At 39.3% G+C, this 26629-nt stretch overlaps 1 protein-coding gene across 1 annotated transcript; it reads left to right on the top strand.

Moving 5' to 3' along the window:
* Positions 1 to 6448: 6448 nt before the first annotated feature.
* Positions 6449 to 26550, top strand: VPS35 (vacuolar protein sorting 35 homolog (S. cerevisiae)). Its single transcript, XM_009320292.1, has 16 exons — positions 6449 to 6542; positions 8552 to 8648; positions 9434 to 9557; positions 11033 to 11215; positions 11537 to 11750; positions 12524 to 12607; positions 13072 to 13181; positions 16209 to 16305; positions 16394 to 16542; positions 17065 to 17272; positions 17803 to 17958; positions 20810 to 20932; positions 21910 to 22089; positions 23262 to 23501; positions 24205 to 24348; positions 25652 to 26550. Exons 1-16 carry the CDS (start codon positions 6528 to 6530, stop codon positions 25829 to 25831), a joined length of 2304 nt encoding a protein of 767 aa, XP_009318567.1. The 5' UTR covers positions 6449 to 6527; the 3' UTR covers positions 25832 to 26550.
* Positions 26551 to 26629: the final 79 nt, after the last annotated feature.

The raw sequence follows: 26629 nt of genomic DNA, 5'->3' as shown, positions 1-26629 counted from the left end.
GAGGGCTGGGCCCGTTGTGTCCGCGGTAACGGTTCGCGCTGTGGTGGACGCAGCCCGCGGTCCGGCGCTGCGGCGGGTCAGTGCAAGTCACTGCTTTACTGGGTTCAACCGAGTTTGCTTGCAGGGGAGGTAGGTGTTTTTGTTAGGGAACTGCTGCTGCACTTGCGATCAGAGTCTAAGTGTATTTTAGTGCTGCTCTTGTCATAAACACCAGGTTATGTCACTTCGAGTGCTGTGCATATGTGCTCTCGTTGTCCACGTTGCGGTCTGCTGTTCAGTTATTCCTGACCCTCCAGGACTGCTGTTTCAGAGTTTCCTACTGAACCTCCTTTCTCTTCCCGCAGAAAAGGCGGTTTTGCACTGGTGGGCCTAGCTCGATAGAGCTGCTTTGGAACACGTGTTGGTGTTTATGAGAGAGGCAAACCTGAAATTTCAGCACAGAAATAACTCTTAGTGAGAAATGCTTTTCAATTTTCAATAAAAACAAGGGGATAATCAAGTTTCCTAGTAAAACTGAAAAGTCTACCTGTTTTAGTGTGTCTTCTGTGGTATTTAATATTCAATATTTTAAGCAGCAGTTGCTATAATCATTACAGTGGAGTATAAACACTAATAATACTATCTAGACAGTGATGCAAAAATGAATGGAGTGCTTTATAAAGCAGGGAATGCACAGTTCCTAGGCTTTTGGGACAGACTTTGTTTTTAAAGTTATGCGTATGTTGGTATAAGCTTAATACTGCTTCCTCTGGGGGGGGGAAGGAGGGGGCAAAACCTGTAATGTTACTTGAAAGTTGAATGGAAAATACTTGATTGGGTGATGAGAAATGCTGAATCTACATAGATAGCAGTCTCTGTCCCCCACATAAATACTTTGTGGTAGTCACTAATTCAACAGTGACACAACTTCCCTCTGCCTGTCACTTCCATGGGAACTGATACTAGGTGATTCAGAAAAAATAAACTTACAGGTGTTAAACATGAGATAATCCCCTTTACCAAATTAGGCTCTGCTGTCATTTCCTATGACCAGGCTTGGTTTAAACCTTGAAGCTGAATGTTTAAGTACCTTGAACAAGACTGATTTTAAGAGGACTCTGGCTGTTCTTGATCATCCCCTGAATAAAAAGTCCAGCCCCTTAATTCTTGTTAATGTCTTATGGCTTCCTGTGGCAGTAAGTACCAGTTTAAACATGTGAAAAATGTTTTCTTCTCTCTGGTTCATCTTTGAGCTCCTATACTGTGAGATATAATAGAAGTTGCCTTCAGTATTGCGGAGTAATGCTTCTTATATGGTGCAAAATGCTTAGGCATTTTTTGTTAATTCCAAGCAGCTCAATGACTTTTACAGCAATGCATTGTGTGCACCCAGGCTTCATCTGTAGACTAGCCGTTGTCCCGATCCACTTCTGTAGCTAACCCATCTGTCTTAGGTAGCGTTCATTTTAAATGTTTCAGTGGTGAATGATTGGTAGGTAGTCCTAATAAAATCCAACTAGGAGGAGGCAGAAAAACCTTGGGTAAATCTCATTCATTGTGGTACTAAAGACAAGCACATGAGCAAACAGAAGGAAAAATCACGTCTGGAATAGGCTGTAAGCACACCAGTTAACTAAAGAAAAGTACTTCATCATTTGGAGATCAGAAGAAAGTGCACTTTACAATGGAACAGAAGTATAAATGGAACATTTATACTCTGCATCCAGCTTAAGATACCTATATCACCAGAATGCAAGCTATTTGGTAGGCTCCACAAGCTTGTCTTGAATTCTGCTGTATTTCAATACTACATAAGTCTTTCTCTCAAGTACTGCAATTTACCAGATTTTTAAGTGGAATGAACATCTTAACTAGTCAACACATTCACCCAAAATAATAACTATCTCCAGAGCACAGCTAAGTCTCCAGTATGAAACTAAGTATGAGTCTTATGAGGTTTTCCCATGGAGATGAGTGTTGGAAAATAAGTAAATCACACACAATAGCCGTAATGTTCACTTGTATGTTCAAGAATAGTTGCTATTATGAGGATAGGTGTGTTCCAGAACAATGTTTGCTGCTGCGGTAATACACTTTTCTAATTGTTATCTGCAGGATAGCTTGTATTACCCACTCTGATCAGCCAGGCAGTAGAATTCTTCCAAGCTAGTTCGGGGTTTAAGAAAATTCTTGTTTTCCAAGGCAACTTAGTTCACTAGCCTTTATTTAAAAAAACAAACAAAACCTGAAACAAAGAAAGAAATAAACACACCAAAAAACCCAGACCAAAAGCCAGCTTTCCTCATCACCCTGCCAAATTCAGATGCTGTGTGTTGTGACTTCCATAACTTGCATGTGGTAACTTGTGATAGTCCTTTCTTCAAAGCTAGAAAAAGGCTATGGTCTCTTGTACAGAAACTGATAGTGCAGCTGAAAGAGGCAGTTCTCTGTCCCTTCTCCACTGCTCACTTGCTTCCTTGTGGCTTCAGAGGAAAAAAGGTTACGGAACCAGTAAAGCAGAAAACTCTGTTCACATCAACTCTCCTTTTTTTCCTCAACATTTGCAGCGTATCTAATGGGGGTAAGGCTCAGGCATTTCTAAAGTCTAAATGGCTGCATAATTGCTATAAATTGCTTACCTTGTGTTCATGCAGGAGTTTATACCTTATTGTCCGTGCTGTTGACAAGGCAGGACATTCTGTGCATTGATTACAGAGTACTGCTGTTTTTCTCCAGTGTCAAAGTATCTTCCACTTCAACAGCTTATGTCCAAGATTGTTTTTTGTAGATTGGCATAGGACTGTGCAGTGCAGTTGCAATTTTTGATAAAATAACACTTGAAAATACCATCTTGTGTTATTAGGTTTCAAATTTGAAGTGGAAGATACAGAAAATTAACAGCTTTATTCCACATTGTATCTGACAGCAGAACTGGTTTCTGGTTTGGTGTGTGCCCTGCTAACTGTCATGGTAGGCTTTTGTTGTATGTTCTCTTCAGTTGCTTTTTGCTACAACATCCTCAGACTTCAGGGATGTGTATCAGGATGTGTGTATCTTGATGGGATCTTGTATATCACTTGATAACCAGGTTATGTGCAAAAATGCTCTACAGTTCTGAAGCTGAAAGTAGCTTGCTTTCTGAAGTAGAAAGAAAAGGGTAAGCTGATAAACATTCAGACTTTGAAAGCTGAAAAGTAAGAAAGAGTTGGAACTTGTTCAGTGGTGCTGCTGTTGATGTTTTCTCTTCATGTAGAAGTAAAGCTGCTACAAACACCACCTCAGACTGCTTTGATTGTATGCTTGTTACAATCAGTGGTAGGTTATCTCACTGCCTGTGCAACTGTAAAATGCTGAGATTGTCTTTGTTTAGACCGATCACCTTCTCAGTCTTCAAATCAGAACAGATATGAATGTAATTTTACTCTTAATATTGAAGAGATATAGAAGAAAAAACTGAATATCTTGTGGTAACATGGAAATGCTTCTGTCGGTGAATTCAGTCATGTACTTATTACAGTCCTAATGTTGAATACAGTGTGGGGCCTTGCTGCTCAAATTTGGAGCAGAAATGGAAATACTGTCCGCATCAACAGAAGACATTGACAGAATTTGATGTAAAGCCGAGTCTAGTTCATTATAAATGGGAAAGCTAGCTCCAACAGAGCAAGGCTCTGAAATTTCCATCATTTCCCCAACTGTTGCAAAAAGACAGTGGTTCAAGTTGCATAAGGAAGTGTATACCTTCAATTAGATACTTCCGATGAGACTGGTATTCATATCATCTAAAGTGTAGTCAAACTCGTGGTAGCCATTATGCTTTAACCAGTGGTTTTCACACCAAAAGTAAGGAAACAGATGCATGTGCACTCCACCAACCATTTCTTGGGGCTGTAGCAAATATTATGTTTCAATAAATGCTTTAACTTGGTGCTGCTGTCAAAGGCCTTCTTTTCACACCCCGACTTGCAAAGTTTTATCTGGTTGTAGGGTGAACTAGGTGAATGGTAAACTATTAATCAGCTGGCCTAGTCTTCTAGCTTATTTGATGCTTTACAGCCTAAACAGCTCTCCCAGCACTACATGGCCCCATGAACAACTGGGGTTGGAAGAGTAGGACTGGTAGCTGTGTAAGCTTAATGCCCATTAGAAGGGGGCTTAGGAAGTTGTTGTTAGTGTTAATGTTACTCCACTGTTTCTAGCTGTGCTTTAATATAGAGATATCTGGTGTGGTTAGAGCATATGGCATTCAGCTCAGTAGCTGTGTATCTTCTTTAAATCACTAGTATGGGTTCAGGGGACTGTAGGGTGTGACAAATGTGCTGGCATAGACATAATTCAGCAAGTCTGTTACACAATGTTTTGATATTGATTGTTGCATGCTAGTCCCAGCACTGTCATTTTCTGTTCCTTGAAAGTCTGATCTGTCATGGAATAAATAAAGCTTAGCAATTACAGCAATGTTCTGTTGGCAGAATGTACTTGCTTCACAGCTGAAGGTTTTCTAGAGTTTATAGCTATTGAATTGCCTGGGAAGTAGGGTTGTCTAGCCATGGATACCACTTCTGCCTTATGCTTAAATCGTTTTTTGGAAGACCTGCACTTTATGTGATTAATTACAGAGAAAGCTTTGTAAGAGATGCAGTTACTCTAATTAGAAGAGGTAGTTTTTCTGTTGACAAAATAAACTTGTTAATTATTGTGCATGCTTTGAATATTACTGAGGCACACTGATTCATAGAAGTGTTGGTTGGAAGGAGCCTTTATTTCATATAACCTCCTGCTTGAAGCAGGACTGTCACCGATGTTAGATCAGATCAGCCTTGGTTTTGTCTAGCTGGGTGATTGAAAACCTTCAAGGGCAGAGATTCACTGCTTATTTGGGCATGATCAAGGCAAGAACAGTATTGCATGGTGCTGTCTGTTTTCTGTGTGTGGAAAAAGATAGTGGGGAGAACAAGGGGGAGATACTGCCTGAGACTCTTGTTAGGGAGATTCCTAATCCTATTTAATTAACCTAATTAAATATGGGAGAAAACAGGGCTGTGCCAAGGCTGCAATGCTCTATAACCACTAAGTTGCTGTTAAACTAAAACCTCTCTATTTTAATGAAGACCTCAATTTTAATCTGTCCTCAAAAGACACTTATGGGGACTCCAAGCATGGGGTGTGTGGGAGGAGTTGGTACTAAAGATACTGTTTTTTAAGAATGTTAGGATGTAATTCATGGTCTGCTCGCTTGTTACTGAGATTTAGTTAAAAAGAGACCAGGAACCTTCTGAACGCAGTGGATGAAGGGAACAAGTATAAATAGTTGAGAAATTACTGAAGCTGCAGACTTGGAGAACATGCTGTGCGAATCACTGTGTACACGGTATTTGTCAAGACTGCAGAAGATGTAATTGGGACACAACATCAGTGCTTTTATCTCTGTCAATATTTCAGAGGGGCCATCTGAAAACAAACTGCAAGATTAGGAGAGGCTGGGAGGCTCTAATGAGATGTTGAAGACTGGGCCTAAACAATAGGTGGGTGGTGGGTGTTTCCTTGTAAGGTGTTAGGAGGAAGGCTGGTTGCAGGTGGGGAAAGCATTAGGGGTTCTGATCTAAGTAAATTTGAACATCTTGGAGGATAACTTAAAGATGCTTATAGAAACTAATCAATCTGAGGGCAGGGAGCAGCTGCAGTAGAAGAAGGCCTATTATAGCTGGGTTGGGCAGAAATCTAAGGCTGTAAGCAATGGATTTAGTCAATATTATAAGAAAATGCAGTATGATCCTTGGAAGGGCGAAAGATGTTGAAAGTCTGGAATGTGCCTCTTTGAGAGGTAAGAAGAGGAGGGTCACTGGGACAAGTAGGGAACAGGAAGAGTTGTTGCTGCTCTTCAGTTTTCTATTGCCTTCTGCAAGTTGCTTCTACCTTCCGGAAAGCGCTAACTGTACTTTTATCCTTTGCTTATCTGAAACTTGTCCTTAGAGTTGTGTGGCTCAGATAGCAGTTAATTGAGAACTTGTGACTTGAGAGTACAGGAAGGCATCTGTACAGTTGCAGCGTGTGTGGTCTGGGCATTGCTTTGAAGCTCTGTGGAAAGAAGTAACAATGCTTCCTCTCAGCATAGCGATATCTTTGCATTCTCTTGAAGCTTTTTCTTGCCAGATACTTGCACTGGATTCTTGACCTCTACATGTTAGAAGGGAAAAGTTGACCCTGTTCTGTCCCCATGGCTTTGCACTCCAAGAAGCAATGGTGCTCACAGGCTACCCATAACCTATCTCTTCCCTGCCCTCAGGTTTTTGCAGAGTATTGGGAACTTTCTCCCTTATATATCACACAGCTGTTTCTGACAACTCTTGAGTGGTCACACTGCAGTGTCACTTGCACTGTGTTCTAAACTATGGGAACCCAGTTTGAACCAAGTCATAAACAGCTTCATAAAAATAATCGAGTTCTGGTTTTTTTTCTTCCAGCCAACAACACAACAATCTCCTCAGGATGAACAGGAAAAACTCCTGGATGAAGCCATTCAGGCTGTGAAGGTGCAGTCTTTCCAGATGAAGAGATGCTTGGTAAGAATGTGGCTTTAAAATGCAATGAAGCTTCTTGTCTGCTAGGAATAAAACAGTAAATCAATAGTAATCTCTAGTGCTGTGCGGAAAATTTACCCTTTATGCATCTTTCTGGCAGAGGCTTTGCAAATAAATGAGGCAGCTACTCAATGGGAGTGAGCCTTGAGTATTCTTTGAATGTGTCTTCCTGATTTTGGTCCAGTATTTGACAAGACAAATTATAAAGATGCACCTTTATAATTTATGTGCTTGCATTTAAGTAAACCTAAATAAACTGAGAATAAGCCTGCCATTTGACATCAGAAGGTTATTGCTCAAATTAATTTTATATGGAACTATATGATGAGAAGCTATTCTTGTTTAAGTTCAACATAATGTTGTTTTTTCCTTGTAGTCTTGTCTTGGCATGAACCACAGACTGTGAGGCTAATAATGAATTACCTGCTGCATAGGATAAATTTTGTAGCGATTAGTTGTAGACTGATGAATTAATTCTTCTGTGACTGGAAAACACCATTGGCTAGGATTGTACTGAGATCTTTATCTTGAAATTGTAGCCAATGGAGGCAGATGATGTCATGTGTAGCTTTCTTGGGTTTGAGAAGCCTATTTTTATTTGGAGAAACTGCTTAAAGTTGCAGTGAAAACTTAAATATTCTCATATATTTTCATGTGGTTAGCCAAGCTAACTTTGTTTGCAGCCAAATGACAGTAGCAAGAAAGGTAACACCTCTTCCAGTTTTACATGTGGAAGAATGAAATCTTTGAAGTAGCTGCAGCTGAGCTTTTTGCTGCTGTCTGTGACTGACAATATACTAAGTGGGTTACACTAGCAATTCCTTCCATTCTCTCCCAAAACTTAATGCTGCTTCTTATGATGGGTTGGACAAGTATGTATAGGTGGTAGATTAGAAGTTTGTCTTGTAACCTGTGATGCCAGGTGACATCATAAGTGTAAGTTATATGCAGCCTAATAAACTGTGGCTTTCCGTAAGGTGTCATTCTTGGGTGAGAAGTAGGGGAAGAGGAATCTAATTCTAACAGTGGTATGCTGGCAGTGCATATCCTCTGTCTGCTAGAGGTGTCTTCATGAGCAAAACAGCAGACCAGATGGGAGGGGAGGAATCTGTTCTATTTTACTTGCTGGGTAGAATCTGTGTGGTGGGTGGAGATTTCTGCATAAACAAAATTTTCTTAGTTTTTTGTACTGTTAGTATTACAACTTATTACTGTAGCTCTGTCTTCAGATATGTCTTCTTACCACCTTGTTGTGGTTTAACCCGGCAGGCAGCTAAACACCACAGAGCCGTTCGCTCACTCCCCGCCCCCAGTGGGATGGGGGACAGAATCAGTAAAACAAGTAAAATTCGTGGGTTCAGATAAAGACAGTTTAATAGGACAGAAAAGGAAGGGAAAATAATAATAATATAATGATAAAAGAATATACAAAATAAATGATGCACAATGCAATTGCTCACCACCTGCTGACTGATGCCCAGCCAGTTCCTGAGCAGCAGTCGCTGCCCCCTGGCCAACTCCCTCCAGTCTATATACTGAGCATGACGTCGTATGGTAAGGAGTATCCCTTTGGCCAGTTTGGGTCAGCTGTCCTGGCTGTGCCCCCTCCCAGCTTCTCGCTGGCAGGGCATGAGAAGCTGAAAAGTCCTTGACTAGTGTAAGCACTACTTAGCAACGACTAAAACATTGTGTTATCAACATTATTCTCACCCTAAAATTAAAACACAGCACTATACCAGCTACTAGGAAGAAAATTAACTCTGTCCCACCCAAAACCAGGACACACCTTTAGGTATAATGTTCCACTTAATTAGGATGGGCAATGTAGTATAAGCTAGATACTAAATAAGTTGATTTAATTAGAATTACTGCTTTCCTGATGTTTACTTAGTCTGAGTGCTTTTTTAAAAAGCTAAAAGTGTAGCTTTTGAAAATACTGCAGTTGCCTAGTATTATTTCTTACAGACTATTCTCTCTCTCTTCCTCTAAAGGACAAAAACAAGCTCATGGATGCTCTGAAACATGCTTCCAACATGCTTGGTGAGCTGCGGACTTCTATGTTATCTCCAAAGAGCTATTATGAGCTCTGTATCCTTTGAAGAGGAAACGAATAGTTGAAATGCTGAATTTGGAATGAAATGTTCATCTGCTTTTTTTGGTACAATGGCATCTTGTCGGTCTCAGATATTTACTAGCACTTTTCTCCTCAGTATTTAATTATCTGGATATATTGTAGGAGAATATACACTTATTTGCTTGCTGTGTAAGTTAATCTTTTCCCTTTGGTATAAAGCAGGTCTTTAATGTCTTTCATGTCTTCCTTTGGGAGGTTTTAGGAGTCTAGTTCTATAGAAATATCAGCTCTGTAAAACAACTCTGCTTGCAGTATACTACCCCAAAATCTGTAAAACCAGCTTATTTTTTGCCCTTTGTTATTATCTTAGCTTCTAACTATAAGTCAGTGCCTCGATGTATTTACTTGTGTATACTGTGCTATCTGAAGAAGGGGAGCTTTTTAATGAGATATGGGAATAGAATGTGAATATATTCAAATACTACTTTCTCCATGTGTGGATGATATTCTTCTATAACACATAGTATGCCTTTACTTTACAGACTGTTCAATCACATTCATTTGCTTGTTATTTTGATTTAGGGTTTTTTCCCTTTTCTAATATGCTAAAAATGACAATTGAAGGCTTGGGGTTAATTTTGCGCATTTATCCCAATAGTGATTATTGTTTCAGAAGTACTACCTACTTGGGCATGATTGTATTTGATACAGCATCTTTCCTCCTTGGTGTGAATGAGCAAATTACTATGTAAATCTGTTGTAGACATTCTAACTTAAAATCCTTAACTATGAGAAAAAGACATGGCAATTTCTGATGAGCTACACTACTTGGAAGTCTACCTGACAGATGAATTCGCCAAAGGAAGGAAAGTGGCAGACCTTTATGAGCTAGTACAGTACGCTGGAAATATTATTCCAAGACTGTAAGTGTGTATATGTTAGTGTGTGTTTTTTTTTAAACTGGTGAATAGTGGTCAGACTCTGGGTTCAGATAATGGTTGACTCTGCATTCTTGCTTGACAGCAAGAATTCAGTTTGCAATGGTGAATAGTATTTCTGCATATCTTGAGTGCATTGCTATGAGACTTCTGAGATTTAGGCCAAGAGTGCAGCTGCAGAAAGTCAGTTCCTCCTGCCAATGTGTTGGTTTTGCACGTGACCAAGATGGAAGCACTTACATCTTGGAATAAAGTTGGCTTTTGGGTAAAGAGCTGGTCAGTGGAAAGTTAATTATTACCACATTCTGATCAGTGAGATTGACTAAACATTTATTAACTTTTTCTGTTATCTGTTAATGAACTTGTACCTGAGGATCTAGGTCTTAGATGCTCACACACAGTATATGCTTCATAACCATCTGTCTCTTTGGAGAGTAAGAAGTATGGGAAGGAAGCTGAAAATTTCTGTAACTTAATTCTTAAAATCTTTGTGTTTCTGAGTGTGTTTTTGGCTATGTGTTAGCGTGCTAGAGATGATACTGGGAGGCTTATCTTTAAATATGTGAACGATGGGCTGGAGTAGATCTTCTTGATATTCAGACTTAGGACTCAGATTTTGCTTGGTACTGCAGTTTTTAATTCCTGACCTTATGTTCATGCCAGGAAGAGGCTTTGGAGACGCCAGGCTGCATTCTCATGCAGTTTCTGGAGTTTGGCTAATGACTACCACAGTGTCTTTACCCCTGTGCATAATCATTTGGGTTGTCTTCCTGCCTGCTTGATGTAGACTCTAGTTCTCCCTGATGAACACTTCTGGTGCTTTCATGGAGGTTGGGTGCACATCCATGCATGAGGCAGAGAAGCGTGCAGAGAGGGTTGAGGCCTCTAAACAGAATATGTGAAGGTTCTGAGCATTATATATTTTTTCTCTTAAGCTGAAGGGGAGTTCAAGTATACTGCAGCACCAGTCCTTTGCATCTTGCGTGTTCCTTCTACCTGTTGCTTAATATAGAGATGCTGAAGGAATACATACAGGCCCAGGGATTTCCAAAGAGCATGACACCTATCCTGCTAGACTACAGTGTGAAAGAGGCTTAACTGCTTCACCATAATAGATTACTTACCTATATGTGCCAGAGCTGTTTTCTAGCTTAGTGGGGTGCTGGAAGTATAGACAAGCTAGTCTGAGAGCATTCAGAACTTTATGCATGCTAAGCATTTACACATTCAATGTATAAAGCATTGTAATGTGGTTAGGTGGCTGTTCAGACTTGCTGTGCTCTGTAGCAGAGGAGAATAGGATTTGAAAGCTGACTAAACATCAGAATTTATGGGACCTAGATGATACTTATTGCTTTCTGTGCTTTGGTAATACTGCCAGGATGGAATAAAGGAACTGTTGCCTTTAAGTGTGATATTGTTACTTTACAATTTATTGTTTGATTCTGTGCCTTTTGCAGGTATCTCCTGATAACAGTAGGTGTTGTCTATGTCAAATCATTTCCACAGTCCAGGAAAGATATTTTGAAAGACCTGGTGGAGATGTGCCGTGGAGTACAGCATCCTCTTAGAGGCCTCTTTCTTAGAAACTATCTCCTGCAGTGTACCAGGAATATCTTACCAGATGAAGGCGAGCAAGCAGAGTAAGAAAGATGGGCTATAACTTTAAAAAAATTATTGTTTTTAACAGAACATATTTAAATTTTCTGTATGACTTTCTTCAGGTTTGAGAGAAGTAGATATGTTAGAACTCCATAGACTTGACAGGTGTTTTGTCCGTTTAGAATTCCCTTCCAGAACTAAGGTTTCTCAAGTGAGGATATGAACCTTTCTTATGAACCCAGATATCCCAGCACACACTTCCTCACCCTCCTACCTTCTTAAAAATTGGATGTTCACCAGTGGATGGAAGGATGAATACCTCTGATAAGCTTTTCCTGTTCCTAACCTGTTCTCAATTGCAGTGAAGAAACTACTGGAGACATCAGTGATTCGATGGATTTTGTGCTGCTGAACTTTGCTGAGATGAACAAACTTTGGGTGCGAATGCAACACCAGGGCCATAGCCGGGACAGAGAGAAAAGGGAGCGAGAAAGGCAGGAGTTGAGAATCCTAGTAGGAACAAACCTGGTTCGCCTCAGTCAGTTGGAAGGTGTTAACGTGGAGCGATATAAGCAGGTGGGATGTCTGTCCATCCTTTCTGACTTCTTTTACTTTTTCCAAATGAAACCAGTTTGGACTTTCAGATGAGCAGCTTGAAGTGCTAGAGCTATGCTGAAAGTTCAGTAATCCTGGTGCTTCTTGAACTCTTCACCTGAGGAAAAGTTCTGAATGCTGATGAAGCTGTATAATGTGTTGTGAGGCTAAGGACATTACTCATGCGTTTTTTCCTATAAGCTTGTCTGTAACGTTGACAAGAAATTTTAAAACTTTCCTTCCTGATTCCCATTTTACTTATAGAATAATGAGTTGGTTTAAGGGATGTGTACATATACAGCATTCTGTGATAGACTTTACAAGTTAAATGAAGCTATGCTTCCCAGAGTGTTCAAGAGAACTGTTATTTGCTTGACTATCATTTCATGCAATATATTATTGAGAAGTCTGTCCCTTGTAAGTTCTACCATATAGCTGCTGAAAACTATTTTGAGCGGTATTGCTGAGACCCTGAGTAGTGGTATGTGCCAGCAAAGCTAGTAGCACTGACTTACTAAATCAAAGCTTGCAGGTTGTATAATGTGTGAAAGGGACAGATGTCTGAGACCAGTAGATTTTTTTTTCTCTGAAGGATGGAACTGCTGAAAACTCTGATTCTTTATCAGAAAGCCTTTATGTAAAGAATAAGCTGAGAAATGTTAGAAATACTGCTCTGCTTGGATTAAATGCATATGTGTGAATACAAACTTAGAAAGTAATTGTAAAATCACTGCAAGACTTTTTTACAATTCCAGATTGTTCTGCCTGGAATATTGGAGCAAGTTGTAAACTGTAGAGATGCTTTAGCTCAGGAGTACCTCATGGAGTGCATCATACAGGTGAGCTGCTTAAATTCATTTGCAGTGATGGGACACAGGGACACTTACTCCTATACTTTTAGTCAGATTCAGGCTACTTTCACCTCTTCCTCGTGAACTGGAAAACTTCATCACTGGGACTCTTACATAGTGGCTGTCCCATATTTTTTTTGTCAGATGGGCAGAGTGGAGATGAATCCATTTTGTGCTCCGTCTGTTGCAGAAGCTTGTAAGCATCTGAGCAGCAGTGCCTGCAGTATGAATTGTAATAAATAACTGGGCCTCAAGTTACCCATTTGTCTTGCATCTCTTGCTTCATGCATTTACCCAGCCAAGGTCAGCTTGGGGAACCCTAAAGCATTTGTAGGCCAGACCGTATTTACTATGTGGCTATGTACTTTAGAATTACTCTGTTGCATTTTACTGCTGTGTAACAATGGGCAAATTCAGTTTATAACTTTATGACTATTGATCTAAAACTTCAGGTTTTCCCAGATGAATTTCATCTCCAAACCCTGAACCCATTTCTCAGAGCCTGTGCTGAGCTGCACCAAAATGTGAATGTGAAAAATATAATCATTGCTTTAATTGACAGGTGAGTGACCAAGGGGGTAGAAACTGGCTCAAAATTTAGTTTGTGTTTGTGTACAAGCAGATGATAATTATTCTAGCATTTGAAAGCTTTCCATTTTTGATATCACTTAATTTCACTATGTGAAGACATGTTTCCATGTCTTTCTATCAATTGTAATTAAGGCTGTGAAGAATATTATTTCTATAGCTCCTGCTCTCTGGACTTTGCTTTTACAGCTTCCAATAAAACCTGCCTTAAGGGCTGATTAAAACTTGTAAACGTGTAAACAGATTAAACCAGGAAACAACCCATTTAGTATCAACCAATGTCATGTTTCTGAACTAAAGTGGCAGCAGTGTTCTGCTTTGACAGCCACATCAATCATAGGTACCTCTTGAAAACTTGAAGATCCTAATGGTTAAATCATATATCAAGGATACTTTACCTTGCAATTTTGATCAGAGAACATAATGTATGCCTCTTCAGGAAAGAGCTAGTAGGAGATGGAACTACCTTCTTAATTCTTAGTTTACCACTAGCTTCCTGCCTGTTCTTCCAAAAGTGTGTTGCTCCTGAGGAGGTACTGCTTAAAACTGCTTGCACTGAATTCAAGTAGGGGGGAGAAATTGGAACTGAAATTTTGATTTGTATCTGAAAGGAAACAACACAGATCATCAGTGTGTACCTGTACTTTCTTACTGCAGAAAAGTGCACTTACATGGCTTTCTGAAGCCTCAAAAAAGCCTTATCCTTGCATTTGCACAAAAACATATGTACCTTTGTATATCTGGTCCATGTACCAATGTATGGACTTCAGTTACCATATGGCTCTTGAGTCCCACTGGCATTCAGCAATGAGTAAGGTGGTTGTGGCTCTGTTTCTTTATCTTCTCTAATGCCTGGAGATGGAGCATGTATATTATTCATGACTGGTATAACTTAGGATCTTGAATTTTTTACTTAACAAATCTGTAGTTTGTTTTCTCCAGGTTACATCAGATCTATTTGTTCAGGACTTTGGTCTTATTGGAGTATCTTTCAGTATTTGTGCATGTGGCAGAGAAGCAGCTCTGCCTTCATTCAGAGATGTTCACAGAGTTCATTGGTTTCCTACACTTTGCCGTGGCTGAGATTTTTCATAGTTTTGTTAGCTTTAAAAAAAACCAAGCCACATAATCCACAAAAACCCCAAATCCCAAGCATTGCCTATAACAATCTAATTTCTGAGACTGTCAATCTTGAGACTATTTTCAACAGAAGTCGCAGGATCTTTTGCTAGCTTCTCACATTAGTGTGTAGCAATGTAATTCTTGCAAGAAGGCTTTCCTCATGTAGCTTTTGCTGTGATGTCTACTTAGAGGACTTAAACAGCTTTGGTATTACCTCCACAGTAAGTTTTCTATTCTTACTGTTACAAACAACAGTAAGCAACTAACTAGCAGTGAACCCGCTGCCCTCCTAGACTTACCGCTACTGTGTTTTGTTGAGCCACTAATAGCGTTTTCCAGAGCCTTCTCATTTGGCTATAGGACAAAGGTAGAAAGGTGGCCGTGTGATGATTATCTTCTTTGTAGTATGGCAACTTGTGCTTTTGACTGTAATGTTACTGCAAGTGTTGGAGGATATGAGTGGATGTGTTCTTGGAATCCATGCATGTAGGGAAGATGTTGCTCTTGTGTTTGGATTGGAGTTGTTAGGAGCAATTGTTACGTGTTTCAGTATTGCATAGTTAAGATACGAATCTGCCCCGTACAGGTAGTGCCTGTTGGCATTTCTCATCTTTATTTCAGCTGGCATGGGATAATTGAAACTGAACATCAGTGATTGCTGAGGAAGCTTGTGAAGCTTTAGTCCCTATTCCCATGGGGCTTTCCTATTAAAGGAATCTTTCTGCAAATAGTCTTGCTGCTTTGGGATTTTTCTTGCCTTACTAAACCATTCATAGCTTTTAATTATGCTGCCATTTGCCTGCAACTCGATCATACTTTGTAGCATGCTGGCCTTACCCTCTGAGCTGTTGCCAAGTAAAGCTGCCTTGTCCCTTTGAGAAAAGGCAGTGATTGTTCCTGGCTTTAGAAAGTCTGCTTGTTACCACCTTAATGAAATATAAGAGTAGTTCAATGTCTTACTTTCCTGGCAGTGAAGTTTTTTGGCACCTCAACCTTTTTGTACCTGCCTCTTTGTTTCAGACCCAAAGTTCATTCAGAATCAAAGTTTAGAAACCCTGTAAGAAATAACTTAAATTTAATTGAGTGACTTTTCCTAAATATTTTTGTAGGTCTTTCTCTAATTCAGAATAGAATAATCCCTTAATGATTAGAAAGCAAAGATAGCAATGCTGAGCTTTTTAAGCTGCAGCTTTGGTAAGGTGCTAGCCTTCCTATAGTGATTCTTCTTATCTTGTATCTGATTTCTGCAGAAACGGTGGTTGGCATGACTTTCTCCTGTTACAGATAGAGCGCTCTACAACATCTTTTGGATGCTTGCTGGATAGCAATCTCTTTGTTTTTTTCCAAAAAAAGTACTGTTCTGCACTTCAAATTTACTTGTATTTTGCTCTTTGCAAACAGTGGAAGTCCCAAACGTATTGGTCTGTCTTTGGAGACAAAACATAGTTAAGTCAGCATATTTCTTCTGTTTTTTTTTTCTGTGGAGACTGTTTTGCAGAGAATGCTACTGGATGTCTAACTTCAGTAATATCACTGAATGGATGCAGAATATTTGCTCTTCCATCAGCCTACTCTATACCTCTTTCTCTGCTGAAAAGAACAGAACACTTGCTGCTAGCTGAAGAACACGGGTTATGAAACATCCTTCTTGCTCTTTCTTCATCTTGCTATGTCTGTCAGCACTCTTTTCCAGGACTGATATTTACCAGGCGCAGTTGCTCTTAAGGCTTCTGACTTCCTTTAATTTCCTTTTTCCTTGTAATAGAGCTTGCACATATACCTAAAGGACTTGCTTTTTCTGCCAGTATCTCGTTCTGGCCTGTATCTGAGGAGCAGAAAAACTATGCTGACCAAGCTGCTTTCCTTTATCTGTAACCAGGTTAGCTTTATTTGCACATCGTGAAGATGGACCTGGTATCCCAGCAGATATCAAACTGTTTGACATCTTTTCACAGCAGGTTGCTACTGTTATACAGGTATGCTGGGTATTCTTGCATGCAGTTTTGGGGTTTTTTTTGCAAAGTTAAATGCTTTTTTTATCAACTCTGCTGTCTTAAATGTCAGTCTCGCCAGGACATGCCCTCAGAGGATGTGGTATCTTTGCAAGTTTCTCTCATTAACTTGGCTATGAAATGCTACCCGGACCGTGTTGACTATGTTGATAAGGTGTTGGAGACAACTGTGGAAATATTCAATAAACTTAATCTGGAACAGTAAGTAAATGTCTCTTGCGTTCTTTCTGGAGTGGCAATTAATACTCTAAAGTCTTGACTTCTACATTTCACCACATTTGGCAAGATAGTAGAGAGATGTGCTTTGAATGTGTAAGATTACTGCTTTTGGGCCAAGCTATAGAGGATCGTGATGAACTACTGACTAACCAGGACTTGCTCATCTGTGCATAAATCCTACTGCGCAGCTGTATAGCTACACAATGTGTATGCCAAGCTGTGTGTAGTCGTTATTCATCCCTTACAGAACTCTAGAGTTCTCCTCTTGCTGAATTTGCAGCCACAGTCTGTGCCTCTGCTATCAGCAACTTAAAATGTGCAGTTTCCACCGTACATCCTAAAGAGCAAGATATGACTTGTTTTGATACTTTATTTCCATTGTTCCTAGCAGCAAGTTACTTAGATGTTGTGGTATACATCAGAATTGGTATTAAGGCAGACTTTAAATCTGCCTACATGTGTGAACTATTGATTAATTGGTTTTTTGCATATATTTTCTTTTAGTATTGCAACAAGCAGTGCTGTTTCAAAGGAGCTGACTAGACTTTTGAAAATCCCTGTTGATACTTACAACAATATCCTGACAGTTCTGAAACTAAAACATTTTCACCCACTCTTTGAATACTTTGATTACGAGTCCAGGAAGAGCATGAGTTGTTACGTGCTTAGCAATGTATTGGATTATAACACAGAAATTGTGTCCCAAGAACAGGTATGACATAAGTTACCTTGAAATTCTAGGTATTTGAACTACTGTTTAAGACTTGAAAACACATACTAAGTGACTTCATGCAGGGCATGCTTAGTTTCCTAGCCTTTATGCCCCTGCATGCCCTGGCCTCCCCATCTTAGTAGCACAGGCTTTAGCCCACTTGATGATTCTTCCACCCATGTTCTTAAATATCTTGTCTTTGTACGTCTTGCCTAACCTAATCCTAGAGACTATTTTTGTTAGGTTTGAACAAAGACCCTGAATCCCCTTAAAACTAGGCCTATTACCTAAAGAAGGCTGGATAGTACTTTTGGAATCTGAGTTTCCTCTGTACTGCTGTGCTGTCCCACTTGTGCTAAGAGGGACCCTTCTTCAGGGACTAAGGCAACTATGTCCTAAAGCATCACCAGCTAATAGACTTTCCTAGTGCTTTGTCAGTGCTATGAATGGCTGTAAAGATGTTCCCAGTTGCTGTCAACTTATGCTTATAGACTACTCTGGTTTAAACAGAGCTTATATTGCCTTAACAGGTTGATGCTATCATGAATTTGGTATCCACGCTGATCCAGGATCAACCGGATCAGCCTGCTGAAGATCCTGACCCTGAGGACTTTGCTGATGAGCAGAGTCTTGTGGGAAGATTTATTCATCTTTTGCGTTCAGATGACCCTGACCAACAGTATCTGGTATGGCGGTCGGTGCTTCTGAATGCTTGTGCTCTCTGAACTGTCAGTTCTTGCGTTATTCACTACACAAGAATTTATTGTAGCTGGGAACTGGGGCATCACACTCTGACATTACAAATGCAGTAGAAACATTATGTATGACACCTTTAATGGTAGCATGAAATGTTGTTTATTTGGAAAAAGCAGGCAAGGACTTAAAAGCACTTGTGGATTTAAACTTTTCGTCCCATGAGGTGGCAGTTTGGATGCAACTACATTAGTTTGTGGTAACTCTTAATTAACATTCTGACAACTTCATATAACCATCTATATAAAAAGCAGCAAGCAAAATTTGGAGCATTGTGCCATTTGCATTCTCTTGGTATCAAAATATACAACAAAGCTCAGAAAATACAGGTAATATGTTTGGCCTCAGGGATTTTAACTGGTGTAAGTATATAGTCTTCATATAGCATATAGTATACTGCTGCTCAGCGGTTGCAAATGTTTTTCCTCTCTGCTTGGTCCATCCTTAATAGCAGATTTTATATGGCCTTGAAACTTACGCATTATGTTACTTGTAACAGTTTGAGTTGATCCATCAAAGCTTTATGTAGCTCTCTGATGTTAATCTGCTATTTCTGGCTTTAGTTTGTTTCAAGTTTAAATGATCTCCCTATATTGAGAAGTGTCTGTTGGGGCGGATGGACGAGGATATTCTGTCTAGGCAAAAGCCATTGGAGAAGCTGGCAGAAGATGTGCTGGAGTTGGATGCTGTTACAGGTTGCAGCAGCTAGTTTTAGCTCTAGTCAGAGCTCAGGCCTGAGTAGGGACTACTGTGAAGTTAGTTAGTGTGCCTGAAATACAATTGGCTGACTCTGTTTTGAGGTTGCAGCAGCATCATACTGTATAAATAGTGAGAATAGACCAATGTAATCCAGTAGAAGCTATGCATAACATTACTGGCATTCATTTAGCTTGGGTTTAAAATATTGTATAAAAGTTTCTTGCTTGAAATGTAGAGCTCTGCTGCAACTTCTGTAATGGGGAGAAGCATAGCTTTAAGGCCTGTACAAGGATTGCAGACAGTTGTGTTTCTGGACCTGCTCTTCATTGACTGCATTATTTCTGAATATTGCTGGAGTAAGGCAGGAAGGTCAACCAGGTCCTCATTCATTTCAAGAACTATATGGGTTGATAACAGCTAGCAAGTACCATATTCATATAGGAAAAGCCAAGTTAACTACTCTTTTTTGTTAATAGAGAACAAAGCTTCCCTCAAAGGGATGCTGGCACTAAGGGAGTTGATGTATTTTTACCCCAAGAGACTTTGCATAGCTAGAGATGTTGAAGCTGGTTTTGCAAAGCTTCTGAACGTCAGGCTGTCTTCTTTTTCATCTAGCAATGTGTAGCTTTAATCAGATTGACCACCTTTAAATGCCATCATAGGAGTTGTCAAATTACCTTTTGGACAGATTTCTGTAAGCTACTTAACACTTTTTAGTAAAAATGCTTAATAGCTTCTTAATGAGCATCATGAATGTGTGTATCAAATTTTCCTACATTACAGGAACAGTAGGAAAAAATCTGGGAATATGGGATTTTCACAGCTCTTTCACAATATCTCACTTTAAATTATTCATTCTGTATGGATGAGATCTGAAATGCAAATTCAAACACCTTAATGCATTACAAGCCAAAGTGGCTAATAGAGTGTGTAATGGGTGACGACAGATTTCATTTACATGAATTCTAGATGTAATCTAAAAATGTATGTAGGGTTGGACACTGGGCTTCACTTCTAGTGCTTGTTTCAAAGTGGTAATGGGACTGCTATGACCAGAAAGCAAGGTAGTACCTGGCTGTAGTAATTAGATGTGTTTGTTCTGACACTTAAACAAAAAACCCCCGCTTTTTAACTCTGATCTCTAGTAGAAATTTTCTGAAATTTGGTTTCAGAAGTTTTAGTGTAAAATATGGCATGTCTGAGCTTTGTCCCCTTTGAAAGGGAGTCAGGTTATTACAAACAAGTAATGTAATGTTTAGCTTGCTTGGAACAGATTGATTAATGTCTCCTCTGATACCTCTTGCTGTTCCTGAGAATTCTGGTTATGAGAATACGTGACTGTATCAATAGATAGAAATAATCCCAAAATAAGGGGAAGGGGAGAAGCTAACAGTACAAACAAGTAGAGCTCCTCAGTCCCTCTCCACAGGTTTAGAACAAGGGTGATAGGCAGAAAAGTATCCCATTCATGTTGTGTGTGCAGCTTGTGCTCAAAACTGAGAAAGGCAATAAAAGAAGCTGTCATTAATGAGCACAATGAAAAACTAAAACCAGGGAAAAATGGCAAAAGTTGCAGGTGTGGCTACCAGAATGTGGCACTAAAGTCTTTCTCTCAGAGTATGAGAAGCCTTATTGACGTATGTGTTTAGTTTCCTGAAACTTGGTTTCTTTCTTTTACTTTCTTACAATCTACTGTAAGAAAGATTAGTCCTTTTTGTAGCTTCCATTGAGTTGAGGACAGAACGTGTCAGATGTCATTATTAAATGCAAGCTCAGGCAATTTCCATCTCGCTGCACAATCCAAAATATATCTGCAGTTAATATAGTACAACAAGTGTGGCCTAACACTTATTAAGCAGCTGTAGGAAAAGTTTGGGCAGATACCACATAAAAAGCTACAGAGACTGCACAAATTGAATTCCAATAAAGCAACTTGTATGTAGTCCCCCCAAAATACTGTAATTTATCTGATGCTAACACCATGTCTTTCTGATACTCTTATTCCATAGAGTGCAGATTAAGTTATAGACGCAAATAACACACCTCTTTCAAGAATTCTCTAAGCTTAGAGTGCTTCTGTTCTAGATCCTAAACACTGCCCGGAAACACTTTGGTGCAGGTGGGAACCAACGTATTCGTTTTACACTGCCACCATTGGTTTTTGCTGCATACCAGCTTGCGTTTCGCTACAAAGAGAACTCCAAAGTGGTAAGTTGACCTCTAGGTAACTGTTGTATACTTGCTTCTTTTTGGCTTCCTTAAAAAGGCACTTTGTCTGGCTACTGTATGCTAAGACTTGATACAGAATGCTAGTTGTTTTGGTGTTTGGTTTTTTTTTGCTAGAGGCATTTTTACTTGAGGTGTGAATGCTTTCTAATTTAAGGAGGATTTTTATCAATTCATACTAAATTACCTCAGCACTTGAGGAATGGTGAAGCAGAAGTTGGCTAGTTGTGTTTATTCACAAAGGTGACTGATTATGTGTTTTTTACATGGAGACCGAAGAACTAGACACACTGCAAGTGATGGCATGAAACTGATTTAAATCTGGATATTGAAATTCACCAACTTCTAAATCTGTAGCTACACTATTTTAATGTTTCTAAAAGTAAGTGCTTCTTTTTGGCTAAGTTATATGGTAGTTGCAAAAGTGCACGCTAAACCAATCGTTGATCCATTTTGGCCCTTTAATGCTTTCTGACTGAGATAGTTACCTTAAATATGTATTTTCCCTTATTGTGCAGGATATTGTGGGGAAATAAGTTAAAATGCTGTTTGTTAAAACATTCGTCAAAATGAATGTTTCAAAATTCTCTTCCACTTCTGATTGATGCTCCAGACTGAATAGAATTTTTTTCCACTTAGCTAATTAGGCTTTTGCTCAGTTATATTTTAAGCATAGCTGTGGTAACTGCAATTCAGTGTAGACTTCTGAGGAAGGTTTCTATGAGCTGGTAGGAAAAATGGGTGTGAACTTTTTGTAAATGGAAGAAATACTTCATGAAGACCCACTGAGGTCAACACAGTACTGCTAGGGCACTCACTACTACTTCAGTAAATAAGTGCCTGGAGTGGCATGCAGAAGACAACAGACTGGAGCACTTAACAGATCTTACTATAATTGAGATTCTCTTTTCCTTATAGCAATAGGCTTGTTCAAGCTTTTACTTGTTTCACTTCTCTAGGATGACAAATGGGAAAAGAAGTGCCAGAAGATCTTCTCATTTGCTCATCAGACCATCAGTGCTCTGATCAAAGCAGAACTGGCAGAGCTGCCTCTCCGTCTCTTCCTACAAGGAGCACTGGCTGCAGGAGAGATTGGCTTTGAGAATCATGAAACTGTGGCCTATGAATTCATGTCCCAGGTGAGTGTCCAACTATTACGGTCACTGTCCTGTGCTACCTTAAATTTGGCCTGGTTAGGTTTCCTGAACGTTGAACCATCCAGTGTGATTAAAACATCTGAAATGATTGACAGCTAATGCTACTAGGTAGAAACACCTCATCTTCATTCTTGCTTCCCAGGCTGCTGTGGAATTAAGCTCCATTGCTACTGATTTGAATACTGAGTCTGACAACATGTGGTTATGTTGCAATGCTGCCTCCTACTCACATGGTTCACTGGAGGAGTGTAGCTTTCTCAACATAAAACAATCCTTCAGTGCTTCTAAGACTGTCTCCCAGCTCCTGTTATTTAACTGGTATTGCCCTAACCACAAGCACTCTTTGGAAGTTCTCTAAAATCTGCAGTGTTCACAACTGACATGCTGGGTTCTGCTAATTAAAATCCTTGTATCGAAACCTATTATAAACTACTCTGAAAATTCACTTAAACCTGTTACTTGGTCTTAAGTCTTACTTGTTGCAAAAACCTTCCCATTCTCCCCATCAGGTAAAGAACCAACGTATTTAATGTTATCCATGTTGCAAGCTTTGTCCTAAGCTTTCCTCTAATGCGTGTTCCTAAACTGATAACTTCAGCCTTTCCTCACTGTCTTGTATCAGTTGCCATTGTAGCACACTTCTGAAGATGAGAGCAGCATGACAATTATAGGCCTTCTATTAGAGAGATGGTTCAAGATTTTGTCTGGTGTGTTCTCTCAAAGCTCTTCATCCATGTAGCAGCAGTGCAGACACTTTTCTTACTACTCTGTGGTCACTGACCTACCACTCAACTTCTGCTGTTTTGTGTGTTTCAAAGAACCAAGCCGTCTTTAGGGACTATTTCTGCTACTGAAGTTCCATATTTGAACAGATGCTTGAAATGAGGAAAAACTCAATCTTCAGAGTATATGTAGGATCACATTTGTTTACTATGACCACTTAAGTAAGAAGTATTTCTTGCAAGACTTATTTCCAGTCTGTGGATTTAACTTGATTTTGACACTCTCAATGAAAGATCTTTTTTCTGCCTGAAGCTTTTAACAAATGTGAAACTGGACGTTTTCCTGCCATGTCACTATAGCAAGTGTGATTTGTTTTTTTTCTGATGTGTTCTAAAGCAGTGATTAAGAGTCTTGCTTTCTCCCTTGACTAGGCCTTCTCTCTCTATGAAGATGAAATTAGTGATTCAAAAGCACAGCTGGCTGCAATCACCTTGATAATTGGGACATTTGAGAGGATGAAGTGCTTCAGTGAGGAGAACCATGAGCCTTTGAGGACTCAGTGTGCGCTGGCAGCCTCTAAGCTCCTTAAGAAGCCAGACCAATGCCGGGCTGTGAGCACTTGTGCCCATCTGTTTTGGTCTGGCCGAAATACTGACAAGAACGGAGAGGAGGTAAGAATAAAGCAACAGCGGTGTAACACATCCTACCTTAGTAACATAGTTCTGCCTTTCTTCTGAAGGCACTTGCTTCTGAAGTAGCTACATCGCTTAGTGATACATATTTCATTGGAATGTATTCTAATATGTGAAGCTTTTAAATCTCACTGCAGCGTAAGCTGCATAAATACAAAAATGAAGAAAACTCAAATTTAAGGGTGGAAGTACCATGCAAGCTTTTGAGTGTCAACGAGTTTAAGTCTGGCTGTCATAGTACAGTCTGCGTTTTGCATGTGTTTATTATAGTAGCTGTGTTTGCACATGAACTACTAAACTTCCAAATCAAAGATACAAGTTGTTGAAGGTTAAAAAAAAAATTGTTCTTCAGGGCTTGTCACATAAGCTGTTGAAATTGTAAAGAGCAGTGTTTGAAATCTGTTTCTCAAAGTATGCATTGGTGTACATATTACAAAATTGAGTTCATTGATCTCATAATTGAAGGCTTTCAACAACTATTCATGTTACTGCCTGATTTAGCAAAACTTAAAATTGGTCGCCATCAGGCAAAGTAAGCTTTCAATGACTGCTATTTCTGCACTGTTTGTGTAGTTTTGTGTTTCTGTGGTAGACCACCAGGAAATGCCATATATGTGCCAAGGGAAGAGATACTGGAGCTCCCTAAGGTTCTTTTATTTCTTGTAATTGTTTTTCCTTCTAGCTTCATGGAGGAAAAAGAGTGATGGAATGCCTAAAGAAAGCTCTGAAGATAGCAAATCAGTGCATGGACCCTTCTCTGCAAGTCCAACTTTTCATAGAAATTCTGAATAGATATATCTATTTTTATGAAAAGGAAAATGAGGCGGTGAGTGGAAATGCATTTTCTCTATTGCATCTTTTTTAAAGAGCATTTCTTTAAGCTCATCATTCATACTTATACCCCAAATAATGTCTCTTCAACTTGCTCTGTACTCTCTCCCGAGAGGCACAAGTTCTGGTAATAACAATAGAGTAGTCAATTCTTGATGTTAGTAAAATTGTGGATAAAACTTCATTCTTCTTACATGGGGGAAAACACCAAACATTTGCAGTTTAGTTATGAACTAAAATATTGTGAGACTTAGATACCTGAAATATTTATTAGATCAAAACTTACTAGGACTTACAATCTTACTACTTTCTCATCTAACTTTGGAGGTACCTAACTTAATATGTACATAAGGGAAAAAATTCTTACAGCTGTTCAAGGTCACTGCTGAGTGCACCACAAATGGTTGGTGTAAACTTTAATTTCAAGAAATACATACATCACCTAATGTACCAGCTTAAATTCTGCATCTGAAATCTGAGATAGTTACCTCATACATCTTCTGTTAGCAGATAACTAGTAAACTTACCCGGTTTGAAAAAGCTGCTTGGTCAAGTAGAGATCAACATCCCATCTGATGTCATCATTTGATGAAGAGCAGATGTTAATGAATACCCTGTAGTTCTGAGAGAATATCTAAAGAGATTTTAGGGATTTGCTGACTTTCCAGCAACTGAACTGGCTTCCCACTATAGTAGTGCTCTAGTATAGGAGATGCTGTATCTGATGGAGATGAAAATAAGACTTTTAATTTCAAAGCACTTGGCAGATGTAAAAATAGTCTCTGGATACAGTGGTGGTCTGCAGTGCATTTTGTGCTGTGGTGTTCTGTGTAGTGCTGGACTTAACACCATAGGCAGCCGTATTTTGCTAGGTAATGACTTGGTCACCAAGAATAACTTTAAATCTGATATTACCATGCTGATTGACTTCTACAAGAAACAGATTACGTTAGAGTGATTATGTGCTTTATTTGTTTAAAGCTTTTAAAATTTGTATTGAATAAACTGGAGAGAAATGATGTGGTAAAAGTTACAAAGCTATCAGGTTAATGGCTTAAGAAGTTCTTCACATTTGCTGGGATGGGGGGAATTTCCACAAAACTCTGAAATCAGAATGGTCCTATGAGGAGCAAGAGAAGGCAGGCTCCAACAGTTTGTCTGCGTGCAGTGTTATCAATACTTATCAATCAAGAACTGTCCAAAAACCAATAGTTTAGAGACAAGTCTTAAAACTAATGTCTATGCACTTATACACAGGTCTGGTTGATGACTTCTGTCCTGTTTACGTTCTCCTGTAGGTGACAATTCAGGTTTTGAATCAGCTTATACAGAAGATAAGAGAAGATCTCCCAAACCTTGAGTCTACTGAAGAAACAGAACAAATTAACAAACACTTTCACAACACACTGGAGCACTTGCGTCTGAGGAGGGAATCACCAGAATCTGAGGGGCCAATTTATGAAGGTCTTGTTCTTTAGGAAGATACACACTGTACTTATTTCCTTTCATTTACATACCATATGTTTTTTTTTAAGATAGATTCATAGGTTGTGCCTTTCAGAAATGTCAAGTTAACATTTATGTGTTCAGTCTGGCACTTCAAACACTTGTGTTGAATGCTCTAACGAATTTGAAAGGTTGGACCAGCAACTACAGGTTTCATCAGTTAGCATGGCTGAAACTTTCTTTGAAATCCATGTGACATGGTAGGGCTCTTCCGGTTCTGACTTCTCTTCTGTCTGTTCACTGTTGCTTCTGTAGCACTAGAGTTCTAAACTGGCAGTGGCTGTCATCTGAAACTGTGTCTGATCCTTACAGGGCATCAGATTTTTGGGATTATTGTATGTCAGATTCTGCTTGTGCTTTTCTTTTAATGCAAGTTAAGACTAAGTGTAATATTTTTCCCTGAAAACTAGAATATATTAATGCATGTTTGGAGAGTTTTAAAGTGCCATGTTCAAAAACAGAAGTTCTATTTTGCATATTAAGGCTCTGTGACATTCAGTGAGGGCCAGTACTGTGCACAGGGCATATTTATCAAGATAATTTTGTTCCAAATAGTATAAAAAATAGAGAAATTGCAATCTATATAGATATGTATAACCTTCATTACTGTAAATTTAGGGGAAAATGCATTACACAAGTTTATTCAGCATCATGATTTTGCACCAGTGAAACAATAAAGTTGCTATTAACATCCGTTGTTTCATGTCTCTTCAGAGCCCACTGTTGAACCCAATGCTAATGTTGAACCTTCTGATAAAAGCAAAGGAACT

The sequence above is a fragment of the Pygoscelis adeliae genome, unplaced genomic scaffold, assembly GCF_000699105.1.
Source record: "Pygoscelis adeliae isolate BGI_AS28 unplaced genomic scaffold, ASM69910v1 Scaffold62, whole genome shotgun sequence".
In the NCBI taxonomy this organism is placed as follows: Eukaryota; Metazoa; Chordata; class Aves; order Sphenisciformes; family Spheniscidae; genus Pygoscelis; species Pygoscelis adeliae.
Note: the sequence above shows the minus strand (reverse complement) of the source record. Positions and strands in the feature narration are given on the sequence as shown.

Excerpts from the sequence above, each read along its gene's own strand:
- VPS35 (XM_009320292.1), top strand. Across the intron at positions 11,751-12,523 it reads ACGTGGAGCGATATAAGCAG|ATTGTTCTGCCTGGAATATT; the intron begins GTGGGATGTCTG and ends TTACAATTCCAG. Across the intron at positions 24,349-25,651 it reads ATGAAAAGGAAAATGAGGCG|GTGACAATTCAGGTTTTGAA; the intron begins GTGAGTGGAAAT and ends GTTCTCCTGTAG.